This window comes from Melanotaenia boesemani, chromosome 2 (assembly GCF_017639745.1).
Source record: "Melanotaenia boesemani isolate fMelBoe1 chromosome 2, fMelBoe1.pri, whole genome shotgun sequence".
Taxonomy (NCBI): Eukaryota; Metazoa; Chordata; class Actinopteri; order Atheriniformes; family Melanotaeniidae; genus Melanotaenia; species Melanotaenia boesemani.
Window position 1 is genome coordinate 31,460,275 of NC_055683.1, and position 15,242 is coordinate 31,475,516.

General features: G+C 39.1%; 1 protein-coding gene across 3 annotated transcripts; it reads right to left on the reverse strand.

The window, feature by feature from the left end:
• Positions 1 to 831: 831 nt before the first annotated feature.
• Positions 832 to 13,521, reverse strand: fbxl20 (F-box and leucine-rich repeat protein 20). Of its 3 annotated transcripts, XM_041969663.1 has the most exons (17): positions 13,422 to 13,520; positions 13,251 to 13,341; positions 12,979 to 13,144; positions 8,211 to 8,272; positions 7,541 to 7,595; positions 7,359 to 7,433; positions 7,131 to 7,225; positions 6,972 to 7,040; positions 6,793 to 6,888; positions 6,534 to 6,660; positions 6,309 to 6,383; positions 5,310 to 5,440; positions 5,046 to 5,106; positions 4,826 to 4,870; positions 4,695 to 4,751; positions 4,375 to 4,587; positions 832 to 1,810 (listed from the first exon to the last, which is right to left on the reverse strand). In XM_041969663.1, the coding sequence occupies exons 3-17, from the start codon at positions 13,018 to 13,020 to the stop codon at positions 1,703 to 1,705; spliced, it is 1,311 nt and encodes a 436-aa protein (XP_041825597.1). In that variant the 5' UTR covers positions 13,021 to 13,144; positions 13,251 to 13,341; positions 13,422 to 13,520; the 3' UTR covers positions 832 to 1,702. The 3 variants fall into 3 exon arrangements, with proteins under 3 accessions (XP_041825597.1, XP_041825606.1, XP_041825614.1); XM_041969672.1 differs by lacking the exon at positions 13,251 to 13,341 and having other exon boundaries at positions 13,422 to 13,521; XM_041969680.1 differs by lacking the exon at positions 13,422 to 13,520 and having other exon boundaries at positions 13,251 to 13,409.
• Between the last annotated feature and the right edge of the window lie 1,721 nt (positions 13,522 to 15,242).

Genomic DNA, 15,242 nt, shown 5'->3' on the forward strand with positions numbered 1-15,242 from the left:
TTATAAAACTGAAAGACAGAATAAAGCAGGTGCAAGTGCAGGACAAGGTTATCCATAAGAAAAGGCTTCAATACTTCAAAGGGTGGGGAACTGAGGTCCTTTATAGCCCTCTGTGGCAAAAGTAATCATTCCATCGTGTCTTGTCTGCGGGCCAGAATTGTGCGCTCAAGATTCAGTCATCTTCTTTAGGTGACTCCACGAGTCTGATCCGGTCTTTACCTCCTCCCTCCCTCCGGCAGTATCACTGGTCTCCGGACAGACGGAGGTGGTCTCGTGTGGCAGGGTGTAAGGCGCCGTCATTCCGTCCTCCGCAAGGCCTCATGGGAGCCGAGGAGTCGCAGGTGCAACTCCCGACGTCAAGCACATGCTTCCACCACTGCGTGCAATTCACCAGTTCCTTATAGCCAGAACCATCAATGACGCAAAAAAACAAGAGCAACTTAATGAAATCAAACTGAAAGACGACGTACTTTTTGATTGTTTTCAGTTGGCTTTTTCTTTCCATTGTCCTGGTCAGACAGCATGGATTTATGTAGTGACCATTTTTCTCTTTACTCCTCCTTTAAAATAAAAATAAAAGTGTCTTTTCTGTTGGTGCTATCACAATCCAGCTCATTTTCGCTCTCACATATACATGCTTGAGCTTCAGAGTTCCCTCAGAACATTGACTTGCATTCTCTGCCCCATCTTATCTCATGTTTAAACTGGCTTAGACTCTCCAACTCCCACAGTCCTCACATATTTACAATTAGATTTTAAAAAACTAGAGGAGTTACATGCAACATTTGGCATCTTCTCAAGTCCCCACTTCTGAGTCTTAATTGGTGTCCATTTTTAGAAAAATATTAAACTTTGTTTTTTTTTTTTTGTTGTTTTTTTGTTTTTCCTTCCTCTCGTCATAACTTGAAGCCTCTGATTGTAACAGAGAGACAGAGAGAGGTGAGAGCACAGCGGCTGCAAGCGCTGGTGTGTGGTGCTAGTAAAATGCCTTCAATTCTGAGATGGTCATCTTTGTAAAGTGTCTCGTCTGTGTTTTACTGTAAGTGCAAATAGCTGCAAGTATTCTTAAAAAAAACAAACAAAAAAAAAAAAACACTAAATAAAAAGGCTTTCTGCTTTGTGGGTGTTGGGGTGTTGGCAGTTAACTGGCAATGCTGCCCTTTAACATTTTTTTTTTTTTTTTAATAAACAGCCTGCAGAAGCAAACACTGAACTTACTCATGTGCAGTTCCTGTTTAGAGGTAGCTGTTCAGTGACCTTCAACACCAAGGGAACTGAGAGGTTAAGTGAAATCTTTAAAAAAAAAAAAGTCTCCAGAAGAGTTTGGCTTTAATTCATACTTCATTTGAGGGAAATTTAAATCCCTTTAAAGTGATGATCATGTAACCCTCTCATAATACTGATGTTTCCATTACTTCCAGCCTAGGAAAGAGCTGAGATTCTTCTAAATGTTGATTGTGTCTGTGTATCAGCCTGTTGTGTATCTGAAGTCGGTGAGATTAGAGAATGTTTATTGGGAAAGTTACACAAGACCCTGTAGCGTTGTTTGTCTCTCTTCCTCTCTCTGCAGCTCACATCAGCACACCAGCCTGTAGTCTATAGACCAGTGGCAAAGGATGGGAGGGGGACAGCAGTTCAGGGTGGAAGTGTTGGGCTTCGAGGGACGAAAGAGGACAGGAAAGGGGGGGTTGTTGTCTTTACATCATAGCAGGACACAGCAGCGGCAAAACCTCTGACGGCTGCCTCCAACAGAAGGGGGTGGAGTGACAGGAGCGAAGTACGCATGCACTTTGATGTTAGGCAGATGAGTCTGAGGGGGAAAAAAAATACAAAAACATGGAAACGTGTGAATAACTCAGACAAATTTTAAAAACTGCTTTAAGTAGCTCAACCCATTTGCAGCATCACAAACATCAGTAAATACGACCCACTGGTGATAAATTTGTATTTATTTAGACAGTCATGCGTTTGATTGACTTCTTTTAAAAGTGAAGTGACAAACATGAGATCAGATAATGACAAATCCAACTTAATCTGGACAGAGCATTTACTGTACTTGCTGCTGTCGAGGATACGGTTAAACGGTTTTGATTCATTCCTTTATGTGGGTGGTGCGGTGACTAAGGCATCACAATTCATTTTGGACAAAATGTGAATCCATGTCATCTGACTACCTCCTCTGCATTATGATCAGTTGTTAGCCGTCACTGGTGACAAGAAGCTAAAGCACACCGGTCTAAGCTCTTCTGTGATGCCTTAGAAGACTTGGATCAAAATATTATTATCTGTAAGTCTGTTCAGTACATAGTTTTATGTGAATTACAGCAGTCAAATGCGGGAGTAGAAAGTACAATTTTCTCTTAAATATTTAAAAAAAAATCCATCAAAAAAAAGGAGATGCTCAAGAAAAACGATGGCAAAATAGTTCTCAAATACTTGAATCAGCGTATAAAACCCACTTACAGGAAATGTGGGACGTTTTCTAAAAATGTAACAAAAACTGTGATCTTTAATTTGATTAGTTTTCTACTTTTTAATAACAGGCACAACTACAAAACTAAAATATGTTTTTGCATCTTTACTGACCAACTCCTTTGTATTTAAAGAAAACAAAAATCTAGAATTTGATGCCAGTAACACGTTTAAAAACGAAATGAGGGGACAGAGCCACATTTAGCATTCTGTGACATTATCATTTAATTGTTTTGAGACGGAGGACCCTCATTTTTGCAGTTTTGCATGACAAATCTGCTCATCTGACTAAATACACAATTTCTGTGGTTGTCATTGACTGATTGATTCTCCCTTTTATGATGCCCTGAACATTGTAAAAAAGAGACAGACTTGGAATGCAGACAGGCAACACACACACTGGGTCTATGAAGCCCCACTGCATCCTTAAACTGATAACAGCCTAGATGGTCTTTGGTACAAAGCATTCAATTTAACTTTGTCCCAAAAGCAGCTGAAATACTGATTCATCTGACCACAGTCTCTGTCCCATCTGTCCTGATATGAGCTGTTTTTGTGCAGAATTGATATGGCTTCCTTCTCGTGTAATACAGATCCATGTTATATTCCTGGTTGCAGACTGTTGCCCATGTAGCTATACTGATCATGGTAGCATGACTGCTTCCAATGCAGTGTAGCCTGATGATTCAGAGTTTGAATGCTTACAAAGATTTCTGAGTTTGACCTTTCAGCACTTAGCTTTTCCCCTTTTCATTTCCTTTTAACTTAATGATTTTGTAAGAGCAACTAATCTTCCAGTTTTACCCAATCCTGACACAGTGACCTGCCACCAAGTAAATACAATAAGAGTACAAAAAAAAAAACACAAAACAAAACAAAACAAAAAAACAAACAGCTATTCAGTGAAAAATGCTACATAAAATTTCGTTGCTACTTCAAAATAAATGTAAAAAATAAAATTAACATATTATGGATTTGAGTTTGTTGTGTTATAGAAAACATCAGATTTTAGAGAATTGGTTTGTATTATTTCTGTTGGATTAGCATGAGAGGATTATAACAATGTGCACATTTAGTGTTTTTATTCAATTTTTAATCCAAGATTAATGTCATGCCCTCTTTAGATGCCACAGATACCTAAAACAGTTTAAGGATGCACAGTTTTGTCTTTGCATATAGCACCGACATTAAGCCTCCTCACTCCTGCAGATCCATTTTTAGAATTGAGATACACCCTTAAATGTTTTGTTGAGACTGATTTCCAAGTTAAAGACAGTAGGCTGGAGGAGAAAAGGAGATGAAGAGGCACACAGTTTGATTTGTCCCTCCTGGCTAACGTGGCAACAGTGGTGCAACATGATGCGGGGGCTTTTAATTATCATTCAGCGCTTGTCTTATGAAAAACAAAGTTCCGAATATTGCATTTAATTTCTGTCAGTTTGCACATGGGTGCTTTTAAAAGTTCACCTTCCATTTTAGATTTCAGTTTTCCATTTTTAAGTTAAATGACATTAAAAACATTATGTATCTGGAGTAAAAGGGTTAACTCACACAGCAACGCCAAGTCCGAACGATGTTTGTGCTGTAATTTTTTACAAATATAACAAGTTTAACTCAACTAAACATGTTTAATGAGAAATAGTTTCACTTTAAAGTGAAAAAGTTTACTTTACACGAATAAACAGTAGTAAATAATCCAAAAGCAGCTTGAATGACTGACACAAACGCACCAGCTGTTCTATCAGCTGCAAGCATCACAGCTTTAAACTTGCAGTCACATACATTTGTGACCGTTAAGAAATTTTACACCAACAGGCATATGCTGACTTTACAAAATGTGTCTGCTGAGTATTCTGCACATGAATCAGTGCTTACTCATACTTGTCAGCCAACACAACTCACCCTTAGTCTCTTGATGCCTGCGCGGGTGATTTGCTGGCAGTCGTACAGCTCAATGCGATCCAGACTATGGCAGTTCTTTAGGTGCTCCAGCGATGCGTCTGTGATAAGAGGGCAGTTGTCCAGCTCAATCACCTCCAGACAGTCGTGAGCGCAGGGTCCGCTGCCGAGGTGCCTGATGCCATCATCGGTGATCAGTTCACAGTGAGACAGACTCTGCAGGAACACAGTGGTACCAAAGCAGAAGCTCCATTACTTCACTGTCAGTCAAAACAAGCTGTGATACAGCACAAAAAAGTTCCAGAGGAACGTTTCACACTCACCAGGACTTGCAAGCGAGGGCAGTGGATTGACAGCTGGATGAGTGTTCCATCTGTGATCTGATGCAAAATGAAAAACTGTAGACATGTAGATCACCATGACAGCAGAGTTCACACATGAGACATACGTTTACCTGCACACATTCTTCTAGATCCATCTTCTCGAGTTCATGACAATTCTACAGAAAAATTGGAAAGAGCTTGTTGGTGTGGTTAAAGTTTGTTTTAGGAACAAATCCTTTTATAGGGCAGACCAAAAAAAAACTAAACAAAAAAACTAATAAGTAGTAGATTAATATCCACCTCGCTATGCATAAGCATGCACTGTACAGGGATAAAAACATGCTTACTTACCCTGGCTAATGTAGTGAAGCCCACATCTGTAAGCTGAGAGCAGCGAGCCACTTCTAATATTCTGAATAGTAAATACAGAAATTTAATCATTTTTTAATAATTACCATCTACCTATTTATTTAAAATCAGAGAGACTGCAAGTCAATCTGAAACCAAATTCAAATTCTTCATTGTCAACCTAAACTGTTTTACAATTTTTTGCAGGGTTTAGGAAATTGTCCATAGCCAGGTTGACAATGAGGTTGGGTATGTGTGTAAATTCACCTGAGGCGGGGGCAGTTCTGTCCCAGGGCATGCAAGATGGCATCTGTGATGTTGCCACAACCCGACACACACAGAGACTGCAGGCGGTGACAACCCCGACAAATTGTGATGAGGCCCTCATCTGTGATCTGCTGCTCAAAGAAAAAGAAAAGTGTTTGTGTGTGTGATAAAGGGTTGTGAGGGTTGAGGGGTGGGATCTGTTTACATCTGCATCCATGGTTAAAAGTGAAAAACATGCCATGCAAAACTTTTTCCTCTGTGCTGTGCTCTCTGGTGGGAATGCATCAAAAGGCACATCAATTCATGTACTACCTCAGCTTCTGAGAGCAATTTCCTTTCCCCTGCATTTCTCTGTTCAAAGTATTTTTCAAGAAAACTTTGAAGTGTTCAGACAAAAGGAGAAACAGATGAGAAAGAACTAATAGAAATGGAAAAAAAAATAGTTTGAAAAGCACAAAGAGTAGCAACACATGGGAACAGATGAGTAAAGACCCTAGACAAACATATCATTACTGAACAATTAATACACCAAGAAAGTTGTTAATGAAGACGCAAGAAGAATAAATTAGTAACAACAGATGGTCCATAGTGGAAAAAAAAAACGCCCGTTTACTGACAACTTCAACAACCCGGTTTGAGTCTGAATGGTCTGATGAGGGAATTGTGTTGGAAGTGTGTGTATGTGTGTTGCAAAGAAAGCCTAAAACCTGAATCCTGACCTCAGCCAGATGAGGTGTGGTGAGGGCATCATCTGTTCAAGACATTCAAGAATTCTTGAAGAACTGAACTGTGCTACCACAAACAATGTGAACACACCTGCATTCAACCAACAACACAATTGGAGGGACAGGACATCAGTCAGATAGTGTCTACCTATATTTCTGATCTAAATAAAGACTAGATTGCATTACAGTAATTACTCTGAAATCATATTTTTTCTAAATGAATCAAAACTGTTTTATTACAACTACGTAATCCAGTCTTGATAAATGTACTTACTGAGCATGTCTGCAAGTTAAGTGTGACCAACTCTGGACAGTGAGCCCCAATATGCTTCAGGGCCTCATCTTCTAACTGTGGGAGAGATTGTCATAGGGTAGATAATCACCAATAAAGTCATGTTGAATAATAAGAAGGTGCAATATGAATGGTATCGCTTTCCTCTAAAGCATGATAAAACTTGACTGAATTTAATTGCAACCAGTTATGAACCATTAACAGTACCTGGGTGCACCCCTTGAGGAAAAGGCCTTTGAGTCCAGGACAGGAGCGTACCAGAGCCTGGATGCCGTCCTTTGTGACCTGATCACACCAGGAGATGTTTAACTGCTCTAACAGAGGACAGCCCTCACTGACAAAAAGGAACAAAGCAAAAGGTTGGATTTAGAAACTTGTGAAAGCATAAAGAGTATTGTCAAAGCAACGGTTTCAATGAATGACACATTTGTTCTTTATAGATGTTTTATATTCAGAAGTGACACACCTGAGAGCTTTAAGTGACAGGTTGGTGATGCAAGTGCAGGAGGCGAGGTCCAGGTGCTTCAGCTTTGGACAGAACTTACTGAGGCTATTACATGTGCTGCAAAAGGATGATAATGAACATTTTCAAGAACAGAGTGTATACAACATTTCTGCAGCACTTCTACGTGATGACACCCATACCTGTCAGTGATCTTGGTACAGCCGTTCAGACTAAGCAGCTCAATGTTCCTGCAGTTCTGTGCAAAGGTCCTACAGAAAAAGGTGGATTCAGTCAAACTGCCTCTTCATTCAGACACTCCAAAGAGAATTTCCGTCAGGCTAAGTTGTCACCAAACTCACCTTAAGGCGCTGTCGCCCACACCCAGGCAGCCTCTAAGACTCAGCTTCCTAAGGAACCCCCCACATCGCTTTGAAATGTTTTCCACCACCCGGCCCTGTAAAAAAAAAAAAACAAACAATCAGTTCAGCCTACTGAGTTTGCTTGTACAGCTTGTTTTAGGAAAATTCAGAGTAAAGCAACACAAGAGTAAAGTAAATGGGAGGAAGGGTAATTCAAGTTTTGCTCACTTCAATGTCCCTCTGAAAATCAAAGAGGTCGATTCTCTGCCAGTTGCTGCCATCCAAAGCCAGGACATTCCAGGACTGAAAACAGCGAGGAAGAGACAAACATTTAGAGTTGTGATTATTTTCAAAGCATTATTTTTAAAAAAAACAAAAAAAACAACAAAAACACATTTACAGGAACTTACCCGAGAGACTTGGGCACAGCGACAGAGTGTCACCACATCCAGAAAGGAGAAGATTCTGGAAGACAGACAGGGATGCTTTAGAATCTGATTACTACTGCCAGCAGCTTCCTTTTTGCACTAAGCTGCCCTCAACTCAACGCTGCATGTGCTTCCCCTCACAGCAAAGACGCGAGTAAATCAGCTAATATCGTCTTTTGACATCAGGAGGGATGTTTGCCCAGTGTGCAGGAAAGATGTGGAAACTACAAATGCAGTAAAGTGTTTCAGTTGAAGCAGGGATGTAGTGAATTACAGTACTGTCTGCCAACCTCACAAATCAGGAGCACTGCCCCTGGCCAAGCAGCCGCAGCACAGCTAGCTTGTCTGGCAAGGACGAGGCTTGAGTTATGGCCTTCATTTTCTGTTTGCTGAGAGGCTTGTGATTTTTTTTTTGTTCGTTTTTTTACCGATTTAAATGTTTTATAGCCACAAGCAAGTCCTTATAATTACACTTATAGAATTAGGGGGAGCAACATGGGATGGGGAACTAGGGGGAAAATTTGCATCCTTATTGAGTTACTGAATATACCGTATATAGTGAGGGCGTTGGAGGTTGGTTTAAATCCAGAATTGCTCTTGTGTATGAAGATCTGCATGCCACCTATGTACTTTTGCAAAAGAGGTCACTCACCGTAGTAACAGCTCCTTGGGTAGCTTCTTATTGATGACCGCCTCGTCACTATTTGTGAACATCTGAAATAAAACAGAAGAGAATTATCAGTCCTGGCAGCCTGTCTTAATGAGATTTGGGCCCCTTCAATCTACTCACCTAACTCAATGACATCCAACACATAAGCAAAGATAAATGACCATAATCACATTAGCTGAGATGGATTCAGTGTCAGTTCTTGAGAAACAAAGGGTGACAGAAGATAAAAACAGCTCAAGACACAGAGTTTTGCGTCGTCTAAGCAAAATCAGTGATACAGGACTCGACTACTGAGCTGAGATGGCATTTGCTTTCATGTTATCTGTCATGAATACACACTCTTATTTGTTTACACTAATGAGTTTGCAATATCACCACTGAAATCAGCTATGATAAATCTTTCATGACTCACAGAAGTGTTCTAGCTTTTGCAAAAAGTTAATAGATTTCCACACAAATAAATGCATGCTGTGCAAGCACAAATACCAGGCGATAATCTACAGGGAAAAAATAAAAAACCTCAGTACACAAAGAGACAATAAATCAACATTTATTAAGATGAGAACACACACGCCCCCTCACTGTAGATGAAGGGTACCTATAATTTGTGGCAACTCTGCAAGATTGTGAAATGCAAGACAATAATGTTTGGGAGCATCCACGGATGAAGCAACATCTGCCTCATTTCATTTTCCCACCATAGACTTGGAAAAATAAATCTGAACCAGTGGAAGAGTAATTAAGGGTTTCAGTGTGCAAATGAAAAGTGCACACATTATTTACAGGACGTGAATCAGCAAGGGGTATAATGGTCATTATTTGCTTTTCTTGTCAGGAACAAACATGACACATCCATAATCTCAAATAAGTCATGCATTTGTTATCTGTAAATAAATAAATAAAAGGGGTAATGATTTATAAGTCCCAGAAGAGTACCATTTTGATTAAAAGGTGTCTATCCAGATCCATAAAATAGCTTTGGATTTTGAGGGACTTATAAACCCATTTATCAGCACAAAGAAAAAAACAACTGACATATCTGCCATTTAAAATTAATGCTTAGACCTTTGAAAAACCAGTCAGCCCTGGGTCAAAGCCTTTCTATGTCTCCCTGTTAAAAACACACAAACATCACACACATACACACACACACACACACACACACAGACATCTGTCTACACAAGGGCTGCCTGCCAGCGCAAATGTGTAAAATTTTGCAGGAGAAAGACGGGACAGACGTTCACCGCTTGGATTTGGGGCAAACAGACTGACAAGTCGCCTTCCAGAACGCTTGCTTCTGTCCAAATAATCCAGATTCATTTCCAAAGAGGCAGATGTGCATGGTCAACGGGCATACACTGTCCTCTTTTGTCATTTAACATAAAACGAACCTGATGCTCCATGAATGTGAGCATTATGTTTTCTCCACTGGTCAGCTAAAATCAGTGACGTAAGCCTGGCAGGAGGTGGCTGAGCTGTATCCTCAAGCTAGAGATCACAGTAAAACCCAAACAAAATGTTATTATATTTCACAAGATGAAGATCAGACTCCACACAGAACAAATTATCATTTGAAATAAATAAACTGACAAACTATTGGAAACTGAAAGAAAACAGAGCCAACCAGATAGACAACGTGATGGTGCGAATTTAAAGTGAAGTAGATTTTATCTCAGCAAGAATTTCTTAATTAATTTCTTCTTATATAATTAATCTTTACTTAGACACAATCCTTACAGAAAACAAACCCATTGTGTATACACTAGAAACAAAAGCCTTCAATAGATACAACAGGAGATCTGTATAGATGGTAAATATGTGCCTTTTGCAAGTTAATCTTCATTTTAATCTGTATTTACACAAATCATTTTAAAGAGCTACCCGTTTTCAACTGTTCAACATCTTGGTTCAGTGGAGTTAAAGATTATAACTGATTTACCACTTTGTATGCCACACGGTTTCACTAATTAGTTATTTCATTGGTGGAGAAACCTATGTATAACTGTGATGGCAGAGAGGCATAAAACAAAGTAGATGGGACAGTTGAATATTCTGGCATAAATTGGGTCAAGTTAAGGGAAAGTCTACTAAAATCCTCAGCATTAAATGCAATGAATGAAACTGTATGTGAACCGATACAATAATAACAATAAGAATAATTCTGGACTTGTATAAAAACAAGTATCTAGTTTACAAATGTTGATTATTTTTGTACCCCATTTTTGTTTTGAGATACACGTCTAGGACTCTGAGAGGGTCAGAAGTGTGAACCATATGGCCAAATACTACAGTAACATTACAAATCCAACCTCGATTTCAGTGAGCTTGACGTGTTATTAGTAAACTGGCTAACTTGTGCTGAAGTTTAAAGTTGTTACCCTTTTATTTTAAATGTGAATACAAGCTACAATCAGAATTTGTTAATATGGTGTAATTTTTAGTTTACTTTTCAGGTTGTTGTGGTTTTGGGGTTTTGTTGTGGTTCGATATAGAACAGTAAATCAATAAATACACTGAACTGTGAACTCAACACAACTTCCATCAATACATTTCAAAGTAAAACTCACTAACTGGGGCATTTCTGTCCCTAAGCTGTTTTTTGTCATTTTCCTTTGGTGCAAAGAAATTAAAATGTTACCAATACACCACAGATGCTAAAACTAATCATTTATCAGAATTTATATAAAATCCTCAAAATCCCAGAGTAGCTTACCACATAGTTTCATCTTAACCAACAGAAGTAAACCCATAAAAAGCTAGAAATAAATAAAAAGGTATATTAGTGATGTTGACCTTATGTTTTAGTAAGCACAAAAACTAGATACTAATATTTGAACATTGTGGTGAGAGCGATGAAACTTCTGGAACTCAAAGCATACTGGTTTTCATTTAAAGTCCAGAATGGTGCTGACTTCTTATGTATGGATGCACAATCGTTAGGAGTTTTGCTGTCAGGGTGCATTCATAAGAGCCTTGATTTAAATCCTAGAAAAATAGCTTGGAAAATCTGGTTTGTTCGGGAATTGTGAATGTGGAAACAAACTGATTCGGGATAAAAATGTGAGTCTCGGTCTGCTTCAAGAGGACCGAAGACAAGACATGGACTATAAAGCAAAGTGCATTAGGGGTTCAGCGCACACCATTGTGAGTAAACACGATTAAAACAAACGCGTATGGGATCAAAGGAGGTTCTGGATGGGAGAAATTGTTCGCAGTCAGACATCAAAGAACTCTGTAAAAGTTCTGATAAAAATATGGTCAGCCCAAAACCACTAGGATCTGATGCAGCTCCATATTTTGCCGTTATGTGGTAGAAACAGAAGGCATCCTGCAATAACCAATAGTTGAACGGGTTTTCATGTTTGTAGTGTTTCTTGTATTTTACTTCAGTAATTCTTGGTGCAGCGCCCCCTCTGGTGGTGAGGGGAATACATTCTTTAAAAGGTCTCTTTCGCTTGAGTAGTAAAAGCATATTCGGTCTGAGGAATGATGGAATTACCCACACCTCAAGTTTCTGCTGGGTGTTACAATGTAGATGTAAGTTACTGCTCCTTTGACTATAGCTTTTAATATGAAGTCAGATTGTTTCCAGAGCCCAAATATGAGTTCAGATAAAATAGTTTATTTAATTAAAGTAAATAAGCTTCCTAATTATTAAATTTAATTGGGAAACATACTGAAATGGTTAAATTCTTAAAATATTAGTGTAGCACATTTGAAGACTTGAGGTCTGTCAAAGTTTGGAATAATATATATATATATATTACTTTGAAAGCCGATTTAAGGCATTTCCGGTTTCCCCCTGCGCGAAATCGAGTTAGCTTAGCAGCTCCACCGCAGCTGTCGGGCCAGAAGGTAACGGCCTGAGTCTTCTGAGTCGTCAGCTGTTGCACCGTTAAAAATAAATAAAACCACACACAAATCCCACACTAGCTGGGGATTAAACAACATCTAGCCCCCAGGCTACACGGGCCAGTGTTACCGGCCGGATACATGGCATTGTGCTCATGATTTTACCCATATATAAGCTACGCGTGCGCTGCTAACACACAAAGTTTATGGCGATACTTCCGATCAACAACGTCGTAGCCTGTGTGTGTGTGTCCTGGAAGTCATTATGCTCTCAGCACAGGCGATGTTGTGGATTACGCTATAGTGGTGTGAGGTTATTAGTTTATATTTGAGTGCAATAGCGGGTACAGGTTTTAGTCACAACCGAGGCCCCCCCACCACCGCAGCGGCAGCCACATAAACAAATACAAATACCTCCGCCAAAAGCCGCACAAAAAAAATGACAGTTTAAAGCACGAGTTCAGTATAAAAACAACTACAACTCCAAAGTGAAGTCCACAAATTCGCTTTCTTCAATTACTGTGTTGTTTTCTTTCGGCGTGCTCCGTGGCCTCGTTGTCTTTGTTTTGACGGCGCAAAGGGGAAGGATAACATTTTAGCACAATTAAAAATCCTCAGTTTTGCTAATAACAGCACGTCAGGGTTGAAGGGAAAACATCGACGACTGTCCTTAACGAAATGACATGCCAGGCCTCGGCTGTATGTGGTCTGAACAAAACAACAGTGTTTGACCTAATCCCAAACACTGACTGCGGAAGCTGCATCAATAGCCTCAAAATAAGCGCAGCTTTGCAATAAATACAGCAACACTCATCGTGCAGGACCATACGCTGGCATTTTTAACAGCTTTGCTTAATGTGAGTCGATGACTGTCAGTTACTATACACGGTTAACTCACCTCAAACCGGCTCCGTGAAACACCATTTACTTCCTTCCCCATGTCGGACGCTGGTTACCGACTCAATGAATTCGGTGTGGGCGCAGTAAAATGCAGATACGGGCCCTCTCCTCGATTATCATGTCCTCTGTGTAGCTCCTGAAGTGCGATGTCGTTGTTTTACGGCCTGTAACAGAAAAAAGCAAGTCTTCTGGTTTCTGGTAAAATATGGGTTAGTGGCAACAGCCAGCCAATAAGCCACCTCTCTTCTTATCTACTCGGCTCGTCCTCACCTCCTCCTCCCCATGTAAAGCTTTATATCCATCCACACAATAGCCCGACGTGAATAGGATCTGGGAACCTAAAACTGAGCGGCTGCTACGTCTACATAATTTAGAAATTAATATTATTTTGTTGCTCTGACTAATGCATTGGCCAAACATAAAAACGACCGCATTACTTACTTGCTAACTGGTCCTTTAGCCAGAGCTTGTAGTGTGAGCCAAGTCCAGACTGAAGCAATATCAGTGTGGGGTGTCAACCTTTTAGCACGCATACGTAGCACAAATACCTGGCCTGACACGGCCCGGGGGCACATGTAGGTTAATATATATCACATAAAAGTAACATTTAATGATGTGCAAAACACAGAACCTACTTAGAAGATGATAACAGATGGTGATCATAGTTTTCCTTTAAACTATCTAAAATAATAAATATAGTAGATGCCTGTCTGTTATAGATTTAACACTTTATCTGTTACTGAATGAGAGCTAAAGAAACAGTGACGACATAACTTGTATGTTTGATGTTTATGTCATACTAACCATTTAAATACTTTTATCGAACATATTTACATAGAAGGCAACTTTGTTATTGCAGAGGAAACGCCACTTCCTCGTTTCTCAGTAACCACGCCCCAACTGACAAGCTTATCAAATCAGCAACGAGAACGGCTTTTCTATACAGTCTATGGTCTAACTACGTAACCATACTGAGAAACACATGCTTGACTACAGCTCTATGTCGTCTGGACGGAAACAAAAGTAGCTATTTTCTGGTTTCTAATTACTATTAAAAGTGTTAAACAAAATTCTACTGAAAATACAAAATTAAAATTGATAGTGTTAAAATTAACATTGACAAAAACTTTCTAATGATAATACAACTGAAATGACACAATTTATTATAGAACTGTTATAGAATTCTCCTAAAAATAATACTGTTTTATTAACATCACTAATGTTTATTAATATTGTTATGGTTAAGAGAAGAAAATGATACTTAGGCAGGGACGGTAATACCAACCATTGACCATGACTGAACAACACACATATCGTACACGAACTGATAGATAGTTGTTTTGTATTTCAAAGGAAGCTTCAACACATGCTATAATTGAGGATTGGTCCAGCCCATCCAATTAAAAAACAACCATTTTATCTCCTAAATTACAGCTGCCTAGCTTTTGACTGTATCCCTCCTCTGTTGTGGAAGCAGCTCCCAAACTGAGTGAGGAATGCGAAGTAGCTCTCTGCTTTTAAGACCAAGAATAAAACCTTCTATGAAAGACTTAATATTTAATACCAATATTTAATGCAAGACTTCTTTTAACATTGCCCTTTTGTGTTATTTAAGGTGGCTTTTTGTTAGTACAGCTATTTCTATTGTAATGTATTTTACAGGGAAGAAGTTGCACTTCTACTTGTAAATTCTTTGTAGAGTGCTAAACCTAAAATCCAACAATTACAAAAATAAAAAAGGGTTGCACATCTCAGTATCCAGATGAAGGAGAATAAAATACTCTTTCACCATCTTACCATCTTCATTGAGGTTCTGTGGAATTGAGAGGTTGAAGACATCAACAAGAGGAGGTGATCTTTTGAAGAAACTGGCCCATATAGATGTACTGGATATCTACACTAAATACTATGATGCCAAATGGACTTAATGAGGATTTCAGTCTTAGATGTTTTCTGGCCTGAGAATGTTAATTTTAGTGTTGCATTTCTAACAACAGTGATATGTAACTGAGAGTGGTTTGTATGATGTGATTAAGAGGATTGGAAATTGAATAATTAGTTGAAGTTGACACCTGTTTAAAATTTAGAGGTGTTGTATTTATTCTGCGATTGACCTTGTCAGAATTGAAGTTGAAATGCTTAAGTGTACTTTTATCTGTGATGTGAGCCAAATAAATGACTCAGTGTGAGTATTTTGTTCTTTTTTATCTGGATACTAAGAGGTGCAACCCTTTTTTTAAAGCTTGCAATTTATTTTATTGC